We start from the raw sequence: 26,420 nt of genomic DNA on the forward strand, positions 1-26,420 counted from the left end.
ATTGCTCAAGCCTGGATTTCGGGCTTGCAGCTAGCAATCGACGTTTGGACACTCAGGAGGCAGGTAAGCAACCTTCCTGCTGCGTCCTAGCTGATCGGGACATCACGATTTTACTGAGCTGCCGGGATACTTTTACTTTCACTTTTAGACGTGGCGATCAACTTTGATAGTCATGTCTAAAGAGTTAATGCTGGACATCTGCCATAACGGCAATGTCCGGCATTAGCCACGGGTCCTGGCTGCTGATAGCAGCTAGAACCATGCGGGTATGATGTGAGCTCAGTACCTGAGCTCGCTTCATAACCCTCCCTTGCCGCAGCGACGGGTATACCCGTCATTCTGCGGCAATGGGTTAATAAACTATGTGTGCCTTAGAGAGTTTTTTTTTTGTTTTTTTTTTTATTATCTCTGAACCAATTCTGATGGTCAGACCAGTATATTTAAAGAAGCACTCAAGGCTTTTTATTAATTTTTTTCCCATATCATGCACTCACAACATCAATAGTCCTACAGTGCCCTCTGCTTTATTCCAGCACAGCTGCATCTATACATTTTCTTACTGTAACTAGCTCATGTGATCACCAGCCCGACCTAGTGTTTAATGTTTCAGAGGAAATGATCTTTCCTGGGTCAGCAGACTTCTTGAAAACCACATAATCGCAAATTTCTTCTGGCTGCTCACAGATCCCTCCCTATCCAGATCTGCATACCGCTATTGCCATTGCTGTCTCTTTGGGAACAGGATATATAGTAGTTGTAAACCTCACTGCAGAAAGGTGCAGCATTTTACTGCTATTGTACAAATTACAGTAAAATGCTAATTTTTTACTGTGATTTTGGAAAGTTTACTGTGATTTTGGAAAGTGACCTCCAATGTGCAGCTCTCCAGCTGTTGTAAAACTAAACCCCCTATCAAGTTGGGAGTTGTAGTTTTGCTGGCGATAAGGTTAGGGGACATTGTTCACATGCTTTCTTTTATTTACCGTGTAAGGCTGCATTCACACCTTGTTTTTTTACATACGGGTGCCGGATCCGGCTGGGGGAGGGGAAAACCGGGCACTCCCGTACCCCAGCCGGATCAGCCTGTGACTCCATTTACTTTAATGAGCCGACCAGAGTCAACGGTGACTCCGGTCGGCTCAGTTTTGACCCGTATCCGGTTTTGAACTGGACCTAAAACCAAAGTATACTACGGTTTTAGGTCCGGTCAAGAAATCGCATACGGGTCAAAACTGAGCTGACCAGAGTCACCGTTTGACTCTGGTCGGCTCATTAAAGTAAATGGAGTCACAGGCTGATCCGGCTGGGGTATGGGAGCACCCGGTTTTCCCCTCCCTCAGCCGGATCCGGCACCCGTATGTAAAAAACAAGGTGTGAATGCAGCCTAGGATAGAAGACAGCGTGTGCAAGAAAATGCACATCCCCTTTCTAACTTACGTACAATACTTTTCTTCTTACTTGGAAGAATTTGATCTGTCATATAATTATTAATAAGTAATACTATAATAATAAAAAATACACTCTGTCCCTGTAAAATAGAATATCTGCATAATATAATAATACATGGCATCGCTTTCTTATAGCCTGGAACAAAAGACTTATAGAATAGTATATTGAGTTTCCCCTGACTCTGAACTGATAAGAGATTTTTAGGCTGTCTAAGTATAGTTATAATTTATCGGAGCTGCTGTATACTGCCTGCATTTTTCTGTTTGTCAAAACTGGGATGGACCTTACTGTTCAGTCCTTGGTCCAGAGTCACCTCGATTGGGAACAGCGGATGCAACAAACTGAATATATTTCACCCGAAGCCCTCTTAGGTGCTCCATAGGTTAAAATGGGACAAGACACCAAGCCTATAGGCACTTGTCAAGTTTACAGATTGAAAACTGCTTTATGCAACATTTTGCAACTCAACCCAAGAGAAACAAAAGATGCAGAGGGAAACTATACTGGATCACTGTCCATATGTGAACCCAACCTTACATTAATGTGTGTCAGCCTAAGCTAATTCCAAAGCCTTCAGTAGGCCTATGAAGTAAGCTCATCACAGGCCATGGCCCAGGTGTTATGTCCATAATCAACAACGTGGCCATACTATAGTCAAATACTATAGTTGGCTGTCTAACAATTGTACTAGACCTAATAAACCAATCACATCAAGATTTATGTCCAGTTCAATGTATTATTTCCCAAACTACTAACAATTAGGAAGACAGGACATGATATTGTATCTGATTTCTTCCAAGCTGTGCACCCCCATTGAAATGGACATAACCTTTAAGAGGAGCATTTTGAGAGTGCATGTTGGGTGTTATGTGGATATTTTCATCAAGTGCATTAGTTCCTTCCTCTACTTCTAATCCCTAAGACACATATCACAAGATTAGAAGCAAATGTGATTAGGAGAAGAGAGTGGTGGGAGAACAGAATATTCTGGAAATACTTGTATACAGGAGAGTGGAAACATGATTGAAGATGGTTCTTCTTGGCCTTTGTAATCACAGGCTAAGGTTGCCCCTTCCTATTTACATTCATAGCAGAGCACAACGTAATATTTAAGGTTACAATTTGGTTCTTAAGTGCTGACCGCAGGCATCGTGGCTGGAGAAGGAGGGCCTTTCTTTACAATTTACCATACAAATGACATTTGGAGTTTATTATAACAATTATAAAAATCTTGGTGTTCCCCAGGGGTCAGGATATGCAACATTTTTCATGACCAACCAAGGTAAAGTTGTCCAAGCTCTGCAATATGTTCTCCAATTCCATCTGCATTTTCACACATCTAATCACAGCTAAGAATACTAAGGAAGGTCTAATAAAATAGAAAAGTTTCTCTCATTTTTTAGCATAAAAATAGCAACTGAAATGATCACTACCTTTTATCCCATTAGCAAAAATGCATAGTTTATAATTATTATTACTTTGATATGATAATGCTCCTACGCTTTACTAAATTGCTATGTATAAATATAATTTAGATATTGACCAACTCTATGGAAAGCAATAGTAGCCGTTTTACCAACATAATATATGAAAAAAGCATTTAAGCTTAAATATTGTGTTTATTGTATAGAAATAAAGGATAATTTGATGAGTTAATAGTTAAAAAGATACTTATTTAACAATTTTTAGATTATGTAATACCTCATTTAGCCTATAGGTGGTGAAGAGAGCATTTTTTCTGTCAATGCATAGATTTATTCTTGTAATGTCTCTATGACATAAATAGGAATCATTGATATATTCTCATGGAAAAGTGCCAAAAATACATTCTATACCTTTTATTACTCCTATTAAACCTGAATTAACCCATATATACCACTTGGGGTATACATGTTGTCTGTTGTTACAATGTGGACTGTTATTTTACTTATTGGAAAGCTTTGAAGAGAGCTGCCTCATATTACAAGCCTGAGGTCTTCAGCTTCTAGCAATATTGGCAGGTTGGACCCTGATATTTCTATATATAGCATTGCCTTTATAATACAAATAAATGTTATAATGAAGATCAATTATAAATGACCTAAAAGAACGCATGCAGTCAACTGCATATTTTACAAGCAATATCTATGTTAAGGATTGTTTTCTTTGGCAGGCCAGAATCCAGCTGGACATGCAATATTTACACATCAAAAAAAAAAAAAAAAGAATCATAAAATTATAGGATATTCAAGTTACACACAAGTAATGTTACTCCAAAGCAATATACTCTGGAAATGAAAGAGTTAAATCAGAGATTTAGAAGCTCCACCCTGGAGGTACTGCACTGTTCAGCGCAACCCATCCAGTTCTTAAAGAACGCTGTAATTTCCAGATCACTCCACTTGGAGGGAACAGTGCATCGAAGACATTAAGATTATATAAATATGACTGCATATATCCATATATATTCCTACTTTACATCTGCATATATGCACCCATACACCCCATTCACACACATGTACAGTATATGTTATACTTGAATCTCATCTTTGTCAGAATCCGGGGTCACCGGCCTTGAAACGCTAAAAATATCCTGACATGGTATTTGTAGGGGGCTGGAAGGTGTTTTCGGGGGTGTTGGGGGTTCTTTCTTTTCAGACAATAGTTTTAGGATTTCTGCCACTTGCTGTTCAAGGGCGGTCATGCGACAGCTAAGAGACTGAATGTCGTCCTTGAGCTCATGTTTAACCTCTTGCAGCGTGGTCTGTAAGGCTTGTTCAGGGATCGGGTAAAAGGGGTGCTTTGCATCAGCTTGGATCGGGCTGTGTTCAAGTGGACTACGAGTTTCTCCTGCTTTATCTAAACGAAGGTCACTTTTTGTGATACCACTGTCACAAGAGTCTGTTTTCCTCAAAGGATTTTTAGACACCCCATTTTCGTCAGCACATTTGGGGTCATCAGAAAGCAAGCCCATGGACTCCGCTTTTGTTACGTTATTCCAATCTTCTTTTTTCTCCTCCTGACCCTGCATATTGTTCTTTAATCTCAGCCAACCCTTTGCATTTGCATTCTTCAGGCGCATGGGACTGGTCACTTTAAGACATTTCGGGTCACTGTTGCCATTTGGCTTTAGTTCTATGACATCCCTGTTGTTTTGTTTCAATGACTCGCTGGTTCTGACATAAGAAAGAGAAGTCTGAATGGGTGTTATTTGGGACACCGTTACCACACTGGTGCCAGTAATAACAGCTCCATTGTGCATGGAACGATTCTCCACTTGGATTTGGTTCCTTTCCAGGTCACTGTGTGCCGAGCCCTGGTTTCGTAACTCTTTCTGCTGCTTGAATTTCTGAAAGAGTTTCCGTACGGGGTGGTCTACTGGGATGGTAAGGGTCACCTCATTCTTCTGCCGCAGTCGTTCTTCTTCTTCCTTCTTTACATCACTAATCTTGCGGAATATGATCTAAAAAAAAACAATAACAAAAGGAATCATTAAAAAATAAAGTTGAATTTCTCAGAGAGAAATAAGACATGCTTGGCCAGGAAACCTTATACGCAGCAATTTCTTTTTTTATGTATAAATACATTGCTCCGAGGCAGGAGACTGAAATGTTGTAATAAGTATTTGGATGAAAAAACAATCCTATTTTACCATAGTTCTCTCCTCCAAGCCTGAGCAGCAATGCCCTGTATCTCAAGACAAAACAAGAAAATAACATTTCAGTGACCCTTAAAGGGACAGTAAATATAAAATCCTTGTGGACCCGACTTCCATTACTGAAGGGATGGCCACTACTGGGGATTTTTATGTATTTTATACAATCCCACATGTCTATGTGTAGGGTCGAGAAATGTCAGTGAGTATCACCGCACCTTAATTTTGATGATCCCTGGGGGGCCCAGCATCCTAAGCATAGATCACTGTATACAATTCCGTTACCCTTTTTTGGCGGTTATTTATTATGTGACCTATCTGCATGCTGCTGCATGGCTACCCACATTTCCTGCACATTAAACTGAGAAAACGAAATGAGAACCTTGATGGGAGATATATAACAATAGCCATGTTAGTTAAATGGGTTGCTAGCCTAGCAAGGCCAATCACTGGACTTATCAGTCATTGGTTGTATATTCAGCACATGACCACTAAGGAAAATGATAGCATGCATCACTTGACTAACGTATGCGGCACCATCACAAAAAGCCAGGGAGGGCACATCAGAGTAAGCAAAGCACTGGAACCATTACAGATTTAGGCATTACAGTATATGGAAAGATAAAAACAACAGTGACGGCGCCATATGGTGCAGTTAAAGGGGTATTCTGGCTTTATACATCTTATCCCCTATCTCCCGCGATCTCAATCTTCTGCCTCCGAGAAGGGGATGTGACCTCATGGCCACAGTTGTCACGTTTCCTACCATAGACATGAATGGAGGAGGCGTGGTGTGACATCACTAGGGGCCGTGGCCGTGACATCACATCCCCGTCTCGGAGGCAGGGGCTGGCACAGAATGCCAGTGGCTGCACCGAGATCATTTGGATAAAGCCGGAATACCCCTTTAACTTTAGAAATTAGCTAGGTATAGGTGATAGATAACTTGTTCATTATCTGGTGTTGTACTAAGAGCACAACAACTCTTGACATCATATCAATATTAGTATCCATTGGCTGCCTGTATCCCGGACACGTATCCAATGCGGAATGGTCTGTACAATAGAATTTGGCAGGCAAGATATAGCCAGGATCAGTATTGGCGCTTACTAGCTCGTGGTGGGTGAATTCAATAAAATGGTTAACAAGGGCTTGTGGGGGAGGGTTTTTGGTAATATTTTTTTCTAGGTGTTGTTTTTATTTAGAGGTTTAGTAGTGGAAACCGTCTAATAGGCCAGGGTTTAGTGTTAACCCTAAAAACAGCTAGTGATAACCCCCTGCTTAGTTGATATTGGAATCAGAATGAAAAAGTGGGGAACCACACGTTTTTGTTTATTTATTTATGAAAAAAGTGTGTGTGTCACGATGCCGGCTGGCAGGTAGTGGATCCTCTGTGCCAGAGAGGGATTGGCGTGGACCGTGCTAGTGGACCGGTTCTAAGCCACTACTGGTTTTCACCAGAGCCCGCCGCAAAGCGGGATGGTCTTGCTGCGGCGGTAGTGACCAGGTCGTATCCACTAGCAACGGCTCACCTCTCTGGCTGCTGAAGATAGGCGCGGTACAAGGGAGTAGGCAGAAGCAAGGTCGGACGTAGCAGAAGGTCGGGGCAGGCAGCAAGGATCGTAGTCAGGGGCAACGGCAGAAGGTCTGGAACACAGGCTAGGAACACACAAGGAACGCTTTCACTGGCACAATGGCAACAAGATCCGGCAAGGGAGTGCAGGGGAAGTGAGGTGATATAGGGAAGTGCACAGGTGAACACACTAATTGGAACCACTGCGCCAATCAGCGGCGCAGTGGCCCTTTAAATCGCAGAGACCCGGCGCGCGCGCGCCCTAGGGAGCGGGGCCGCGCGCGCCGGGACAGAACAGACGGGGAGCGAGTCAGGTACGGGAGCCGGGGTGCGCATCGCGAGCGGGCGCTACCCGCATCGCGAATCGCATCCCGGCTGGCAGCGGAATCGCAGCGCCCCGGGTCAGAGGATGTGACCGGAGCGCTGCAGCGGGGAGAGTGAAGCGAGCGCTCCGGGGAGGAGCGGGGACCCGGAGCGCTCGGCGTAACAGTACCCCCCCCTTGGGTCTCCCCCTCTTCTTAGAGCCTGAGAACCTGAGGAGCAGACTTTTGTCTAGGATGTTGTCCTCAGGTTCCCAGGATCTCTCTTCAGGACCACAACCCTCCCAGTCCACCAAAAAAAAAGTTTTCCCTCTGACCTTCTTGGAAGCCAAGATTTCTCTGACAGAGAAGACGTCCGAGGAGCCGGAAACAGGAGTGGGAGGAACAGATTTGGGAGAAAAACGGTTGAGGATGAGTGGTTTGAGAAGAGAGACGTGAAAGGCATTAGGGATACGAAGAGAAGGAGGAAGAAGAAGTTTATAAGAGACAGGATTAATTTGACACAAAATTTTGAAAGGACCAAGATAGCGTGGTCCCAACTTGTAGCTAGGGACACGGAAGCGGACATATTTAGCGGAGAGCCATACCTTGTCTCCAGGGGAAAAAACGGGAGGAGCTCTTCTTTTCTTATCCGCGAACTTCTTCATGCGTGATGAAGCCTGTAAGAGAGAATTTTGGGTCTCTCTCCATATGATGGAAAGGTCACGAGAAATTTCATCCACAGCGGGCAGACCAGAGGGCAAGGGAGTAGGGAGGGGGGGAAGAGGGTGACGGCCGTACACCACGAAAAATGGGGATTTGGAGGAAGATTCAGAGACCCTGAAGTTATACGAGAATTCGGCCCATGGGAGGAGATCTGCCCAGTCATCCTGGCGGGAGGAAACAAAATGTCGCAAATAATCACCCAAGATCTGGTTAATTCTTTCTACTTGTCCATTGGACTGGGGATGATATGCAGAAGAAAAATTTAATTTAATCTTGAGTTGTTTACAGAGAGCCCTCCAGAATTTAGACACGAATTGGACGCCTCTATCCGAGACAATCTGCGTAGGCAACCCGTGAAGACGAAAAATGTGTACAAAAAATTGTTTAGCCAACTGAGGCGCAGAAGGAAGACCAGGAAGAGGGATGAAATGTGCCATTTTGGAGAATCGATCAACGACCACCCAAATAACAGTGTTGCCACGGGAAGGGGGTAAATCAGTAATAAAATCCATACCAATCAGAGACCAAGGCTGTTCGGGGACAGGCAGAGGATGAAGAAAACCAGCGGGCTTCTGGCGAGGAGTCTTATCCCGGGCACAGATAGTGCAGGCTCGCACAAAGTCCACAACATCCGTCTCCAGAGTCGGCCACCAATAGAAGCGGGAGATGAGTTGCACAGATTTCTTGATGCCCGCATGACCTGCGAGATGGGAGGAGTGACCCCATTTGAGGATTCCGAGGCGTTGGCGTGGAGAAACAAAGGTCTTTCCTGGAGGAGTCTGCCTGATGGAGGCAGGAGAAGTGGAGATCAGGCAGTCAGGTGGAATGATGTGTTGCGGAGAGAGTTCAACTTCTGAGGCATCCGAGGAACGAGAGAGAGCATCGGCCCTAATGTTCTTATCGGCAGGACGAAAGTGAATCTCAAAATTAAATCGGGCAAAGAACAGAGACCACCGGGCCTGGCGAGGATTCAGCCGTTGGGCAGACTGGAGGTAGGAGAGGTTCTTGTGGTCGGTGTAGATAATAACAGGAAAACTTGATCCCTCCAGCAGATGCCTCCATTCCTCAAGTGCTAATTTAATGGCTAGAAGCTCTCGATCCCCGATGGAGTAGTTCCTCTCCGCTGGAGAGAAGGTCCTAGAGAAAAAACCACAAGTGACAGCATGCCCGGAAGAATTTTTTTGTAGAAGAACAGCTCCAGCTCCCACTGAGGAGGCATCAACCTCCAATAGGAAGGGTTTGGAAGGGTCAGGTCTGGAGAGGACGGGAGCCGAAGAAAAGGCAGACTTGAGTCGTTTAAAGGCGTCTTCTGCTTGAGGAGGCCAGGACTTGGGAACAGCATTTTTTTTGGTTAAAGCCACGATAGGAGCCACAATGGTAGAAAAATGTGGAATAAATTGCCTGTAATAATTGGCGAACCCCAAAAAGCGTTGGATAGCACGGAGTCCGGAGGGGCGTGGCCAATCTAAGACGGCAGAGAGTTTGTCTGGATCCATCTGTAGTCCCTGGCCAGAGACCAAATATCCTAGAAAAGGAAGAGATTGGCATTCAAACAGACATTTCTCAATTTTGGCATAGAGTTGATTGTCACGAAGTCTCTGAAGAACCATACGGACATGCTGGCGGTGTTCTTCTAGATTGGCAGAAAAAATTAGGATATCGTCCAGATATACAACAACACAGGAGTATAACAGATCACGAAAAATTTCATTGACAAAGTCTTGGAAGACGGCAGGGGCGTTGCACAGGCCAAAGGGCATGACCAGATACTCAAAGTGTCCATCTCTGGTGTTAAATGCCGTTTTCCACTCATCCCCCTCTCTGATGCGGATGAGGTTATAGGCGCCTCTTAAGTCCAATTTAGTAAAGATGTGGGCACCTTGGAGGCGATCAAAGAGTTCAGAGATGAGGGGTAAGGGGTAGCGGTTCTTAACCGTGATTTTATTAAGACCGCGGTAGTCAATGCAAGGACGTAGGGAGCCATCTTTTTTGGACACAAAGAAAAATCCGGCTCCGGCAGGAGAGGAGGATTTACGGATAAAGCCCTTTTTTAGATTCTCCTGGACGTATTCAGACATGGCAAGAGTCTCTGGGGCAGAGAGAGGATAAATTCTGCCCCGGGGTGGAGTAGTGCCCGGGAGGAGGTCGATAGGACAATCATAAGGCCTGTGAGGAGGTAGAGTCTCAGCTTGTTTTTTGCAGAAAACATCCGCGAAGTCCATATAGGCCTTAGGGAGACCGGTTACTGGAGGAACCACAGAGTTACGGCAAGGGTTACTGGAAACCGGTTTTAGACAGTTTTTGGAACAAGAGGACCCCCAACTCTTGATCTCCCCAGTGGACCAATCCAGGGTTGGGGAATGAAGTTGAAGCCAGGGAAGTCCAAGGAGAATTTCCGAGGTGCAATTGGGGAGGACCAAAAGTTCAATCCTCTCGTGATGAGATCCGATGCTCATAAGAAGGGGCTCCGTGCGGAAACGTATGGTACAGTCCAATCTTTCATTATTTACACAATTGATGTAGAGGGGTCTGGCGAGACTGGTCACCGGGATGTTGAACCTGTTGACGAGAGAGGCCAAAATAAAATTTCCTGCAGATCCAGAGTCCAAGAAGGCCACAGTAGAGAAGGAGAAGGCAGAGGCAGACATCCGCACAGGCACAGTAAGACGTGGAGAAGCAGAGTAGACATCAAGGAGTGTCTCACTTTTGTGCGGAGTCAGCGTACGTCTTTCCAGGCGGGGAGGACGGATAGGACAATCCCTCAGGAAGTGTTCGGTACTAGCACAGTACAGGCAGAGGTTCTCCATACGGCGTCGTGTCCTCTCTTGAGGTGTCAGGCGAGACCGGTCGACCTGCATAGCCTCCACGGCGGGAGGCACAGGAACAGATTGCAGGGGACCAGAGGAGAGAGGAGCCGAGGAGAAGAAACGCCTCGTGCGAACAGAGTCCATATCTTGGCGGAGTTCCTGACGCCTTTCGGAAAAACGCATGTCAATGCGAGTGGCTAGGTGAATAAGTTCATGTAGATTAGCAGGAATTTCTCGTGCGGCCAGAACATCTTTAATGTTGCTGGATAGGCCTTTTTTGAAGGTCGCGCAGAGGGCCTCATTATTCCAGGACAATTCTGAAGCAAGAGTACGGAATTGTACGGCATACTCGCCAACGGAAGAATTACCCTGGACCAGGTTCAACAGGGCAGTCTCAGCAGAAGAGGCTCGGGCAGGTTCCTCAAAGACACTTCGGATTTCCGAGAAGAAGGAGTGTACAGAGGCAGTGACGGGGTCATTGCGGTCCCAGAGCGGTGTGGCCCATGACAGGGCTTTTCCGGACAGAAGGCTGACTACGAAAGCCACCTTAGACCTTTCAGTGGGAAACAGGTCCGACATCATCTCCAGATGCAGGGAACATTGGGAAAGAAAGCCACGGCAAAACTTAGAGTCCCCATCAAATTTATCCGGCAAGGATAGGCGTAGCCCAGGAGCGGCCACTCGCTGCGGAGGAGGTGCAGGAGCTGGCGGAGGAGATGACTGCTGAAGCTGTGGTAGTAACTGTTGTAGCATAACGGTCAGTTGAGACAGCTGTTGGCCTTGTTGCGCTATCTGTTGTGACTGCTGGGCGACCACCGTGGTGAGGTCAGCGACAACTGGCAGAGGAACTTCAGCGGGATCCATGGCCGGATCTACTGTCACGATGCCGGCTGGCAGGTAGTGGATCCTCTGTGCCAGAGAGGGATTGGCGTGGACCGTGCTAGTGGACCGGTTCTAAGCCACTACTGGTTTTCACCAGAGCCCGCCGCAAAGCGGGATGGTCTTGCTGCGGCGGTAGTGACCAGGTCGTATCCACTAGCAACGGCTCACCTCTCTGGCTGCTGAAGATAGGCGCGGTACAAGGGAGTAGGCAGAAGCAAGGTCGGACGTAGCAGAAGGTCGGGGCAGGCAGCAAGGATCGTAGTCAGGGGCAACGGCAGAAGGTCTGGAACACAGGCTAGGAACACACAAGGAACGCTTTCACTGGCACAATGGCAACAAGATCCGGCAAGGGAGTGCAGGGGAAGTGAGGTGATATAGGGAAGTGCACAGGTGAACACACTAATTGGAACCACTGCGCCAATCAGCGGCGCAGTGGCCCTTTAAATCGCAGAGACCCGGCGCGCGCGCGCCCTAGGGAGCGGGGCCGCGCGCGCCGGGACAGAACAGACGGGGAGCGAGTCAGGTACGGGAGCCGGGGTGCGCATCGCGAGCGGGCGCTACCCGCATCGCGAATCGCATCCCGGCTGGCAGCGGAATCGCAGCGCCCCGGGTCAGAGGATGTGACCGGAGCGCTGCAGCGGGGAGAGTGAAGCGAGCGCTCCGGGGAGGAGCGGGGACCCGGAGCGCTCGGCGTAACAGTGTGGTTCCTCATATTTTCATTCTCAGCCAGATACCAGCCAAGCGGTAACAACCTGACATTACCAGGATGGGCAAGGACCATTGTTACTGTCCCTTCCCAGCCTTAAAAATGTCAGCCTGTTATCGGCAAGGCCCAGGAATGTCAGTTTTTGATTCTCCGGGCTGTTGATACTGGCTCTTTCTGATACCCCTGTGGAGGTGGGCATCGTGGTAATAACGGGGGTAAGCACTAGCTGTTTTTAGGCTAACTCTAAGCCCAGGCTAAATAATGGACCCTGTCCATAAAATTGCTTCCTCTACTAAGCCTAGAAAAGTTAATTTAGTGTTTTACCAAATAGGCAGTCTTCAGCTATTGCTAAACTACAGTCCGCATTATTTCCAGACAGCCTTTGGTCTAATGATGATGGGCCTTGTAGTTTAGCAACAGCCAGCTATATGCATGGTTGTATAATGTATACATCCCCCCAAGGAGATAACTAGCTCTAATTAAACTTAGCCTTGCCGGGGCGGCACATAGCGCTCGGCCTAACAAGATGTTACAGTAAACCAGAGAATTTGCTGGTTTACTGTGCAAAAGAGTTAAGTTGTGCTGTGAAGCTACTGCACAACTAACCAAACACTTTCTGAAAGTTTGGTGAGGCCGGCGAGCCAAACTTTTAGAAAGCTGGATTTAGTCAATCAATGTCTTCTCCCTAATGCAATATTGTCTAACAGCATATTGATCGTAAACCATATGGTCATGCTATTTAACATTTCCTGCAAGTATTCCAATATGTATATGTTGAAACATGTCAATAATAATAATAGTACAGGTTGGAATCTTGATTTCATCAAGATCCATCCCCCCAGCACACACAAGTAGAAAACTGACATTGACAGCCATAGCTTGACAACTGATCCTTCTTTTTTCCTCTTTAAAAGGGTACTCCAGTGGAAAACAAATGATTTCAAATCAACTGCTGCCAGAAAGCTGACATATTTGTAAATTATTTCTATTTAAAAATCTTAATCCTTCCAGTACTTATCAGCTGCTGTATGTTCCAGAAGAAGTTGTGTAGATCTTTCCAGTCTGCTCTCTGCTGGCACCTCTTTCCGTGTCAGGAACTGTCCGGACCAGTACCTGACATGGACAGAGGTGTCAGCAGAGAGCACTGTGACAGCACTGTGGTCAGACTTGGAAGAACTACACAACTTCTCCTTTATATACTCCCAACAGCTGATACTGGAAGGATTAATATTTTTTAAATAATAATCATTTTTAAATCTGTTTAACTTTCTGGTACCAGTTGATTTGAAAGCACTTGTTTTCAACCGGAGTACCCCTTTAAACACTTTGGCTGGACATTCCCTATAGCAATTGCCTTCAAACTGTGGACCTCCAGATGTTGCCAAACTACAACACTCAGCGTGCACGGACAGACATTGGCTGTCCGTGCATGCAGGGAGTTGTAGTTTTGGACATCTGAGGGTCTGCAGTTTAGAGACCACTGCCCTATAGAATCTTTTGCTATGATTATGATAATTTCCCAAATGGCTTATGTGTGACCCAATATTTCAAAGACTGCAAACACTGTTGGGAAAGGGTTACAGCCTCCAGTATTATCTGCTCAATTACCAGCAGCACATGCTATCATTACATTATTAAAGTTTTACTTTGCGCTTCATTATCTCCCTAATGAGCTCAACAAATGGCGCAGTTTTTTTCTAACATCTTAACCATTAGGGGACAGGAAACTTCTTCTGCATCAATTAAACGGCACAAAGTCATTTGGAGGTTTTGTATGTTGTCGGACTGTTTTTTTTCGGAGAATAGTAATGGGTACAGATCATGCGCATGGTCACTGCATTGTAATCTTTATTTATCATTACACACATAGGATCTATTATAGAATATATTATTATAAGCTAATAGGTTATTTGGGAATCATCCCATATTAAATTGGCCCCTACCGGCCCCAGGAGCCACTAGGAAAGGGGATAGTCCCTGGATGAACACTATCTGGGGAGTATGAGCTACTTTCTGACAGAGCCAGAAAAGCTCAGTGGAGGGTTTGCACAGCTGCCCAATATTCCATGACGGCCCATGGCTGTCTTAAAGGGTAACTGTGGCTTTAAACAATTTATCCCCTATCCAAAGGATAGGGGATAAATGTTTGATTGTGGGGGATGGTCCAATTGCTGGGACCCCACGTGATCTACTCGGTCCCCCGCTCTCCCCGTGAATGGAGCGGTGTCAACCCCCATACGAAGCAGTGGCCGACATGCCCCCTCCGTGCATCTATATGGGAGAGCCAGGGAACGTTCGTGTTTCTCCAGTTTTCCCAGAGAGATACATGGAGGGGGCACATTGACCATCACTTCATGCGGGAGTCGAACATCTCCTTGCAAGGAGCAGAGATCGATCAGGGCACCAGGCAGGAGATCACAGGGGTTCCAGTGTTCGGACCCCTCACGATCAGACACTTATCCCCTATTATTTTACTAGGGTATAAATTGTTTAGCACCACAGTACTCCTTTAAGATCTGATGCACACTCTGGTTTAATCACAGTTTGTGCAGCAAATTGCAGCAAAAACTGTACCATGAATGTTGTGTGCACTGATGCCTGTAATAATGTGTTCAGTCTATGCAGAAGAAAACACACATTTTTTTTTAAATCTAAGAGCCAAGGAACATGCTCTCGAATCACCCAAAGTGCAAGAAAAAGTGCAAACGTGTTACACTAAAAAAACATGCACAAAGGATGCGGTCTATCGCAAACCCTTCTCCGACAGGAGAGAGGCCCCCCAACAAACCTTACCCTTCACCTCCAGACCAAAAGGTACCTGAAAGGTTCCAGGTTCGATGTCCCTTTTTGCCAAAGTTACTAAGAGACCACAAATGCTCCCGGCATCCCCCTTGGCGTCAGCCAAGTTAACTGCCTGCAGAGCCGTAAACGGTTGGTACCCTGCCCATGCAGGAGCACCCGGGGTTTTTGCAGGGAGGTGAGGAACCTGATGGCCACACACACCTCCCCTAGACCGCTAGGACGGACACCCAGAAGGGCTACTGCATCCTAACAATCCTGTGGACACCCAACACGCAAAAAGTGATACAGTGACAAAAAAAAAAAATAAGTGAATGTGTGAAGATATGCTGCCCAGACATCCGTCCGGATCTATAAAAATGTCTCTGATCCTAGCCAGAAGCCCGGGAATCAAGAGGTGAGTGCCACAAGGTGAAGAGTTCATGGTGCCCGTGCGTTCACTCAGTGAGCCAATACTCCCACTGAGTTTCGGTACCTTGGGGTCTGCACTGCCCGAGGCACTAAAGTACCTCAGCTCTAGAATTTCTCAGCCTCATGGTGAGACCTGGAGGAAACAGGTCACACTGGGGTAACTGTCGAGCTGATTCCTCAGAACCAGCCCCTAATGCCCCGGTACACCTGTCCCGTCCATGCAGCACCCATCACCACCAGATCCACACCAACTTGAAACTGATAAGAATAGATACTACACTTGATCTTAGCCAAAAGGCTGAGAAGAAAACACACACATATGGCCAAATAACCATAAATGTACAGATCCTGATACTGTTGAAGGACCTGCACAGATAAGGTCACATGACCATTCCTCTTCAGGTAATCAAGTCAGAGGAGAGAACAGGAAGACTACATGGAGCATGAGAGTGTGGGCTGCTTTGTAAGTGTATGGGTACTGGTATTTGGGGTCTGTATTTAGGAGTACTTTATGGGGATTTGTTTAGGGGATCTGGTCTGGGGTTCTTATATTTTATTTGTTAGTATAGAAGTCAAGGATAGCTGCAGAAGCAAAGAGCCAAAGATAGCTCTGTAGGGAAATACATCATAGCATTCTAAGCTGGATGGAGAATAAAAGCTAAGAGAAGACTAGCATTCATAAATTGAAAGTTATACCACTAATATTCCTTTTCCGTGACAAAGCTAGTGGTCCTTGTGTGACTGTGATAGTGAATATCAAGTAGAGTGCTATGCACATAAGGAATATGGTATGTGTATAGCTCACTATGGGTTGCACAGCTTTAATTACAACATGCATGTGCACCATAGAAAATGTAGCCTGTTACTTTTCTATCATCTAGTCTTTACAAGGTCTTGCTAAATTTCCCTGAAGGTGTGAATGAATTAATTTTGTGATAATATATATGGTTCTTGCTTCTATTTTCTATTTAGAGCTCTGTACTTCTTGTCAGGTATTGTGTGTCATTGAATAGGTATCAGGAAGATCTCTGGCCCTTTAAATGGTAACTCTCATTAAAACTAATTTTTGCTATTGCACTCCTTATGGTAACTAAAAATATTTCTAATCTACTTTGTTTAAATGAAGCTTTCTATGTTTTATTTGTGCTTAAATAAAGCTCAATGTCACGATGCCGGCTAGCAGGAGGTGGATCCTCTGTGCCAGAGAGGGATAGCGAGGGCCGTGCTAGTGGACCGGTTCTAAGACACTACTGGTTTTCACCAGAGCCCGCCGCAAAGCGGGATGGTCTTGCTGCGGCGGTAGTGACCAGGTCGTATCCACTAGCAACGGCTCACCTCTCTGGCTGCTGAAGAAAGGCGAGGTACAAGGGAGTAGGCAGAAGCAAAGTCGGACGTAGCAGAAGGTCGGGGGCAGGCGGCAAGGTTCGTAGTCAGGGGAGATAGCAGTAGTTCTGGTACACAGGGAATAAACACACAAAACGCTTTCACTAGGCACAAGGGCAACAAGATCCGGCGAGGGAGTGCAAGGGAGGAGACTAGATATAGCCAGGGAACAGGTGGGAACCAATTAAGCTAATTGGGCCAGGCACCAATCATTGGTGCACTGGCCCTTTAAGTCTCAGGGAGCTGGCGCGCGCGCGCCCTAGAGAGCGGAGCCGCGCGCGCCAGCACATGACCGCAGGAGACGGGAACGGGTAAGTGACCTGGGATGCGATTCGCGAGCGGGCGCGTCCCGCTGTGCGAATCGCATCCCCAACGGCCATGGCAGAGCAGCGCTCCCGGTCAGCGGGACTGACCGGGAAGCTGCAGGGAGAAAGACGCCGTGAGCGCTCCGGGGAGGAGCGGGGACCCGGAGCGCTAGGCGTAACAGTACCCCCCCCCTTAGGTCTCCCCTTCTCTTTATCGGGTAACTGCCTCCCCTGGGATGAGGACACCGGGAAAGGATGGAGGGATTCCTCAACGGCAGGCAGAACCGCAGGAGTGGGAATGGGGAGAGAGGGCAGAGGGCGAGACCTGGCACGGGGCAGTGTGACACCAGGACGAGGGCCATGAGGGGACACAGAAGCTTGCCTGATGGAACTGGGAGGGGGGGAGGGGCATTTCCTGTGGCAGGCAGAGTCCTTAATGACCTTAGGGGGACCGGATACTGAGGGAACCACAGAGTCACGGCAAGGATTACTGGGAACCGGTCTTAGACAGTCCTTGGAACAAGAGGGCCCCCAACTCTTGATCTCCCCAGTGGACCAATCCAGGGTTGGGGAATGGAGTTGAAGCCAGGGAAGTCCAAGGAGAATCTCCGAGGTGCAATTGGGGAGGACCAAAAGTTCAATCCTCTCGTGATGAGATCCGATGCTCATTAGAAGGGGCTCCGTGCGGAAGCGTATGGTACAATCCAACCTGGCTCCGTTGACCGCGGAAACGTGGAGAGGCTTGACAAGACGGGTCACCGGAATGCGGAATTTATTCACTAAGGATTCCCGAATAAAATTCCCAGAAGCTCCAGAGTCCAGGCAGGCCACGGCTGAGAGGGGAGAGCTGGCTGAAGTGGAAATCCGAACAGGTACCGTGAGACGTGGAGAAGCCGACTTGGCATCAAGAGACGCCACACCCACGAGAGCTGGGTGCGAGCGTGCGTTTCCCAGACGTGGAGGACGGATTGGGCAATCCACCAAAAAATGTTCAGTACTGGCACAGTATAGACAAAGATTCTCTTCCTTACGGCGATTCCTCTCTTCCAGGGTCAGGCGAGACCGATCCACTTGCATGGCCTCCTCGGCGGGAGGCCTAGGCGCAGATTGCAGTGGAGACAGTGGGAGAGGTGCCCAGAGATCTAAGTCTTTTTCCTGGCGGAGCTCTTGATGCCTCTCAGAAAAACGCATGTCAATGCGAGTGGCTAGATGAATGAGTTCATGCAGGTTAGCAGGAGTCTCTCGTGCGGCCAGAACATCTTTAATGTTGCTGGATAGGCCTTTTTTAAAGGTCGCGCAGAGAGCCTCATTATTCCAGGATAGTTCAGAAGCAAGAGTACGGAATTGTATGGCGTACTCGCCAACGGAGGAATTACCCTGGACCAGGTTCAGCAGGGCAGTCTCAGCAGAAGAGGCTCGGGCAGGTTCCTCAAAGACACTTCGAATTTCCGAGAAGAAGGAGTGTACAGAGGCCGTGACGGGGTCATCGCGGTCCCAGAGCGGTGTGGCCCATGACAGGGCTTTTCCAGACAGAAGGCTGACTACGAAAGCCACCTTAGACCTTTCAGTAGGAAACTGATCCGACATCATCTCCAAGTGCAAGGAACATTGCGAAAGAAAGCCACGGCAAAACTTAGAGTCCCCATTAAATTTGTCCGGCAAGGACAGGCGGAGGCTAGGAGCGGCCACTCGCCGCGGAAGGGGTGCTGGAGCTGGCGGAGGAGATGGTTGTTGCTGCTGTAGCTGCGACTGTACTTGCTGTAGTTGTGACTGGAGTTGCTGTGTCATGGTGGTCAAGTACGACAGCTGGTGATCTTGTTGCGCTATCTGTTGCGACTGCTGGGCGATCTGACGAGCTTGCTGGGCGACCAGCGTAGGGAGGTCAGCGACAACTGGCAGAGGAACTTCAGCGGGATCCATGGCCGGATCTACTGTCACGATGCCGGCTGGCAGGTAGTGGATCCTCTGTGCCAGAGAGGGATAGCGAGGGCCGTGCTAGTGGACCGGTTCTAAGACACTACTGGTTTTCACCAGAGCCCGCCGCAAAGCGGGATGGTCTTGCTGCGGCGGTAGTGACCAGGTCGTATCCACTAGCAACGGCTCACCTCTCTGGCTGCTGAAGAAAGGCGAGGTACAAGGGAGTAGGCAGAAGCAAAGTCGGACGTAGCAGAAGGTCGGGGGCAGGCGGCAAGGTTCGTAGTCAGGGGCGATAGCAGTAGTTCTGGTACACAGGGAATAAACACACAAAACGCTTTCACTAGGCACAAGGGCAACAAGATCCGGCGAGGGAGTGCAAGGGAGGAGACTAGATATAGCCAGGGAACAGGTGGGAACCAATTAAGCTAATTGGGCCAGGCACCAATCATTGGTGCACTGGCCCTTTAAGTCTCAGGGAGCTGGCGCGCGCGCGCCCTAGAGAGCGGAGCCGCGCGCGCCAGCACATGACCGCAGGAGACGGGAACGGGTAAGTGACCTGGGATGCGATTCGCGAGCGGGCGCGTCCCGCTGTGCGAATCGCATCCCCAACGGCCATGGCAGAGCAGCGCTCCCGGTCAGCGGGACTGACCGGGAAGCTGCAGGGAGAAAGACGCCGTGAGCGCTCCGGGGAGGAGCGGGGACCCGGAGCGCTAGGCGTAACACTCAAGAGCACATTTTCCTCCATCTCATACTCTGACTTTGGACCGAAGCCCAAACACAGGAAGTGCAGCCTGGAGTGCTGAGGGGGGGGGGGGGGGTGTCCAACCAACAGCATATGGCAGTTAAGTGGGGGAGGAGCTATGATTGGATGAGGCTGGAAACACACCCCTCAGCACTCCAGGCTGCACTTCCTGTGTTTGAGCTTTGGTCCAAAGTCAGAGTATGAGATGGGGAAAATGTGCTCTTGAGCTTTTTTTAAGCACAAATAAAACATAGAAAGCTTCATTTAAACAAAGTAGATTAGAAATATTTTTATTTGCCATAAGGAGTGCAATAGCAATAATTAGTTTTAATGAGATAATCAATGTCTCTTTCACCAGAATGGCTTAATAACAGCTTAAGAACAGCTAATCTATCCAGGGTACGATAATAGCGGCTGCACGAGGGCCCTGCATCCAGAGAAGGCCCAAAAGCTTAATCTGCCCAATATGAGGAGACCAACACAAAAAATGATGCATTACTGTTGGGGGCGTTGTTACAGCTATTGCATTGAAACTGAGGAGTTTTGGGTTAATTAACTTGAATCGGTCATTGTATTTGATTGGATTCTGATTCTGCATCAGAATAGGTTTCAGCAGTATGTAAAGAAGCAGGGACGGGTGTTGAAGTGAGGAAGCATACACTGTATGCCTTGCCGGCCAGACAACTTTCACTAGGTGGGGTGCAGAACACATGGCTTAAGAAATGTAGTGAGTGTGTAATGTCCCACAACAGGTAAAAGTTCTAGGTGGTGGATGAATGATTGTGGCATTGATATCGGAAAAATAGTGAACCCACTCAGGGACAATGTCCAGGGTCAATAGGTGCATATTGAGACCCGACCATTTGACATTTGCACCTATTGCCCCCTGGATGGTGTCACTGAGTGGGTTCACTATCCATGGGTTATTAGTATACCCGAATCATCTTTTCCACCAGCAGATGGAGTGCAGACATTATAGGACTGTGCATGAGACAAGGGAGATTGCTGTGCCTAGTATGGTGTGGCCAGTATACATGTGGGACTGCTTTCTTTTTTATTTCTATCTTTTCAATTTGCCTTTATTCATATCAATGGCTTTCCAAGACTTAAAATGGCGCAGGCCCACAGCAGGTGCTGGTGTGCGGACGCGTGAGGTCATTTAACCATTGAGTGATATGATGCCGTAGAGTTCATATACTTCTGGCGTGCATGCTGAGTAGAGCAGCATCTGGTAGTATATTCCTTTACCTCAGCATGTTTGTACAGCACTTCTTTCTTGTAGCTCCTCCCTTGTAATTTCATGCCCACTTTGCCCAAATTACACCCTTGTATCCTGTTATAACAATGTGAATGTTTATATGTATATTATATATCGCCCTTATGGCATCTTAGCTTGATGTATTTTTGCACATTTTGCTAATATGACTGTTTTGATCACTGCTACTTGTGTTGTTATTGTAATTAATGTAATTAATCATGCATTAATTATGCCACATGTTACTTGACTATATAAATTGGCACTTAAAGGGGTACTCCACTCTTAGACATCTAATCCCCTATCCAAAGGATAGGGGATGAGATGTCTGATCATGGGGTTCCACAGCTGGGACAGACCCCCCCCCCCCTCTATGCGATCTCCGTGCAACACCCGGCATTCTAAACAGTATGTTTAGAACGCTGGGTTCCCGCGGTGGGAGACGTGATGTCATGCCACACCCCCTCGTTACATCACGTCATGTCAAGCCCCCTCCCTTAGTTTCTATGGGAGGGAGTATGACGGCCGTCACGCCTCCTCCCATTGACATAAATAGAGAGGGCGTGACATGACGTGACATAACGAGGATAGGGAATAAGATGTCTGGGGCTGAGTACCCCTTTAAGTACATTGCTTTGCTTGACAATGGCTGTGTGAGATGGCCGAAACATTGCTTGAACATATGATGAATAAATCATTTGTCTGACACCTGGAGTCCTGCTGGATTTTCTTCTTGTTTTGTCTGTATGGGAGCCTCTGACCTAGGCTTGATCATCTTGCACCTGGATTTATCTATCTATTTATCTATCTATATATCTATCTATATCTATCATTTATCTATCTATCTATCTATATCTATCTATCTATATATATCATCTGTCTATCTATCTACCTATCTACTATATCTATCTACCTATCCTAATCTGTTTATCCCTATATCACATTTTATCAATCATTAAAATATTCATAATTCAGAAGATACTGAAATCTACCTTTTCCTTAGGAGGCAAGAGCTTGCTTGTGTTCCTTAGTTAAAATAACAACAAAACAAGACAATTATTTTGTCGCGGCGAGCGCTGCTGACGAACATGTTTTGGCTAATTAAGTAGAACGTTAATGTCCCAGTTTATGAGCGCTGCACATATGAATAATTGATAGGCTGATAAATAATGCAACGTAACTGTACCTTGCGACAGCATCATTAATGTGACATCAACTTAACGCAATAGCGCCGTTATGTACGTAATGATAAATTCATCGATTTTATAACTCAGTAAATTGCCCGCATTTAATATTTATTACCTAGGTCCGCAGGCCTTCATAGTTGTAAGTATTTCTAGTGCATCTTGAATTTATGCAATTTATGCATGGTCTTTTTACTACAGGTAATTGTATTTTATAATCTTGAAAATAGATGTTATAGCACTGCTACATATGATTACAAAACTTTATCTTTTTAATGTATTTATATTATTCCAGAGTTTCTAGAGGCAGATATAGCAATACTGTCCACAGCTATTATTTACATATAGAAATAATAAACTATTCTAGCATCCACATTATAACGGCATTAGTGTCTCTATTGTGTAATTGCAATACAGTACTGTATAGCTGCCATTAGCAGCCTTGTAAATACAACTCATGTTTAGTTTGGATCCTTTTGTTAGAAAGATCACCTTAAAGGGGTATTCCACTATCTAAAAAATGTAATTTAAATAAAAATATAACCTCAAGAGATATTACTTACTAATAGAGTTTTATCACAAATTGTACTGGCTTCACCGTGCTCTTTTGGAATGCACCCCTGACAGGAAGTTGTGCAGTCTTTTCATTGTCATTTTGGCATTGTCTCAGCAGCTATCTGGCTCCTCCCTCCTGAGATGACACATCATTCTCTCTTGTCACTGGAGGCTTGGCTGGATCTTGTCTCTGAGCTCTAGCCTCATCCTCTGGGTGATGTCACCACTTTTGATCAAGCCCTCCAGCTTACATCACCATCTTTCTGTCACATACACACACATGACAAGCAGGTATTGCAGACTACTGTTCTGAGGAGCAGTGTTCTGCAGCCACTCTAGGTGGGGAACTAGCCGGAATGTTGTGGAAGGGAACTAGGCAGAGTGAAGAGATGAGGGAATGTAATGTATTTGGGGAATTGTAGCGCTGAGCACCGGCTTAACCAAAAAGTAGTGTTTCTGACATAGTAGGGGAAACAATTACAAACCCACAAAACAATTCGATTTTTAGTGGCTTTAGACCTGGAGCAATATTATATTTTTACCTTATGTTGGAGTATCCCTTTAAAATAATCTGATCACAACCTGACTGCCGTGACCTGCTGCTGTGACCTCCAGAAATCAGATATGATCTGTTTAGGAACTATGGCTCCACCACAGAAGAAATAGAGAATTGTACCCATTAAAATCTCCATTTCCATTGACATGGATTGTCCAGTGTAAGAGTTTATTAACATGACAGATATTTAGTTGTATATATCTGTTGTAGGAAGCTTGGTATACATCTGAGACATGCCAACTGCCTTCTGCTATGGATATGGCTGAGGTTTTGGACATGGATTAGCTCCACTCCGTGAAGATATTGCATGTCCTGGTTACTCAATACAGGATTTTTAACATTTTTATTTTGAATTACAAATTTTATAAACATAAAAAGTGATAACAATGGAAAGTGAATGGCACATAGTTATCACTTGGATGCTGAAACAGTAATGCATATTGGATACTTACAACAACACTCCTAATAGATATGTCAACATGGCCTTATAGATGATGGTTCTAAATGGGGAGACTATCCCTCTTTTAACTCCTTCATGACCAAGCCCATTTTCACCTTCAGGACCTGGGCATTTTTTGAACATCTGACCACTGTTACTTTAAACATTAATAACTCTGGGATGCTTTTACTTATCACTCTGATTCCGAGATAGTTTTTTCGTGACATATTCTACTTTGTGTTATTGGTAAAATTTCACTGATATTTGCATCCTTTCTTGGTAAAAAATCTAAAAATTTCATGAACATTTAGAAAATGTAGCATTTTTCTAACTTTGAAACTCTCTGCTTGTAAGGAAAATGGATATTCCAAATAAATTACATATTGATTCACATAAATAATATGTCTACTTTATGTTTGCATCAAAAAATTTACGTGTTTTTACTTTTGGAAGACACCAGAGGGCTTCAAAGTTCCGCAGCAATTTTCAAATTTTTCTCAAGATTTTCAAAATCGTACTTTTTCAGGGACCAGTTCAGGTTGGAAGTGGATTTTAAGGGTCTTCATATTAGAAATACCCCATAAATGACCCCATTATAAAAACTGCACCCCCCAAAGTATTCAAAATGACATTCAGTAAGTGTTTTAACCCTTTAGGTGTTTCACAGGAATAGCAGCAAAGTGAAGGAGAAAATTCAAAATCTTCGTTTTTTACACTCGCATGTTCTTGTAGACCCAATTTTTGAATTTTTACAAGGGGTAAAAGAAGAGAAATCACCCTAAGATTTGTAGCCCAATTTCTCTCAAGTAAGTAAACACCTCATATATCTATGTAAAGTGTTCGGCGGGCGCAGTAGAGGGCTCAGAAGGGAAGGAGCGACAATGGGATTTTGGAGAGTGAGTTTTTCTGAAAGGGTTTTTGGGGGGCATGTCCCATTTAGGAAGCCCCTATGGTGCCAGAACAGTGGACCCCCCACATGTGACCCCATTTTGGAAACTACACCCTCATGGAATTTAATAAGGGGTGCAGTGAGCATTTACACCCCACTGGCGTTTGACAGATATTGGAAACAGTGGACTGTGCAAATGAAAAATTTTATTTTTCATTTTCACAGGCCAATGTTCCAAAAATCTGTCATACACCAGTGGGGAATAAATGCTCACTGCACCCATTATTAAATTCCATGAGGGGTGTAGTTTCCAAAATGGGGTCACATATGGATATTTATTGTTTTGCGTTTATGTCAGAACTGCTGTAACAATCAGCCACCCCTGTGCAAATCACCTCAAATGTACATGGTGCACTCTCCCTTCTGAGCTTTGTTGTGCGCCCCCAGAGCACTTTGCGCCCACATATGGGGTATCTCCGTACTCGGGAGAAATTGCATTACAAATTTTGTGAAAATGAAAAGTATGCGGCAACACCAGCATGTCAGTGTAAAAAATTAAATTTTATACACAAACATGCTGGTGTAGACCACAACTTCACCTTTTCATAGGGGTTAAAGAAGAAAAAGCCCCCCAAAATGTGTAAGGCAATTTCTCCCGAGTACGGAGATACCCCATATGTGTCCCAAAACTGTTGCCCTGAAATACGACAGGGCTCCAAAGTGAGAGAGCGCCATGCGCATTTGAGGCCTAAATTAGGGATTTGCATAGGGGTGGACATAGGGGTATTCTATGCCAGTGATTCCCAAACAGGGTGCCTCCAGCTGTTGCAAAACTCCCAGCATACCTGGACAGTCAATGGCTGTCCGGCAATACTGGGAGTTGTTGTTTTGCAACAGCTGGAGGCTCCGTTTTGGAAACAGTGGTGTACCAGACGTTTTTCATTTTTATTGGGGAGGGGGGCTGTGTAGGGGTATATGTATATGTAGTGTTTTTTTACTTTTTATCTTAGGTTAGTGTAAGTGTAGTGTAGTGTTTTTAGGGTACAGTCACACAGGCAGATGTTCACAGCAAGTTTGCCGCTGGGAGTTTGAGCTGCAGCGCAAAATTTGCGCCATCTCAAACTTGCAGCACTCACTGTACCCTGTACATTCACATTGGGGGGAGGGGGGGCAAACATCCAGCTGTTGCAAAACTACAACTCCGAGCTTGCCTTTTGGCTGTCCGTGCATGCTGGGAGTTGTAGTTTTGCAACAGCTGGAGGCACACTGGTTGCGAAACACGGAGTTAGATAACAAACTGGTGTTTCACAACCAATGTGCCTTCAGCTGCTGCAGAAACTACAAATCTCAGCATGCAGTGACAGCAGAAGGGCATGCTGGGACTTGTAGTTATGCAACAGCTAGAGGAATACTGCTACAACTCCCAGCATGCCCTTTGGCTGTCTGTGCATGCTGGGGGTTGTAGTTATCTAACAGCTGAAGGCACACTGGTTGCAAAACACTTGAAAGTTGGGTGCCTCCAGCTGTTGCAAAACTACAACTCCCAGCATGCATGGTCTGTCAGTGCATGCTGGGAGTTATAGTTTTGCAACAATTGCAACAGCTGGAGGCACTGAGGTAGGAAACGGACAATGTTTCCCAACTAGTGTGCCTCCAGTTGTTGCAAAACTACAACTCCCAGCATGCCCAGACTGCCCAGGCATGCTGGAAGTTGTAGTTCGGCAATATCTGAAGGATCAGATGTTGCCGAACTACAACTTTCAGCATGCTTGGGCAGTCTGGTATGCTGGGAGTTGTAGTTTTGCAACATCTGGAGGTCCACACTTTGGAGACCACTGTATAATGGTCTCCAATCTGTTCTCTTCCAGATGTTACAGAACTACAACTCCCAGCATGCCTGGACAGACTG

The 26,420-nt window shown here is 46.1% G+C and overlaps 1 protein-coding gene and 1 pseudogene across 5 annotated transcripts in view; both read right to left on the reverse strand.

Moving 5' to 3' along the window:
- Nucleotides 1-1,379: 1,379 nt before the first annotated feature.
- KCNH5 (potassium voltage-gated channel subfamily H member 5) overlaps nt 1,380-26,420 on the reverse strand; it is a 403,943-nt gene continuing 378,902 nt past the window's right edge. For all 5 annotated transcript variants that reach the window (XM_056545666.1, XM_056545665.1, XM_056545664.1 and 2 more), the window contains one exon: nt 1,380-4,891. In XM_056545666.1, coding sequence (XP_056401641.1) covers nt 3,959-4,891 — 933 coding nt within the window. In that variant the 3' untranslated portion in view covers nt 1,380-3,958. The remainder of the gene's footprint in view (nt 4,892-26,420) is intronic.
- On the reverse strand, nt 15,428-15,596 carry LOC130296073 (U2 spliceosomal RNA; annotated as a pseudogene).

Source organism: Hyla sarda, chromosome 11, assembly GCF_029499605.1.
Source record: "Hyla sarda isolate aHylSar1 chromosome 11, aHylSar1.hap1, whole genome shotgun sequence".
In the NCBI taxonomy this organism is placed as follows: domain Eukaryota; kingdom Metazoa; phylum Chordata; class Amphibia; order Anura; family Hylidae; genus Hyla; species Hyla sarda.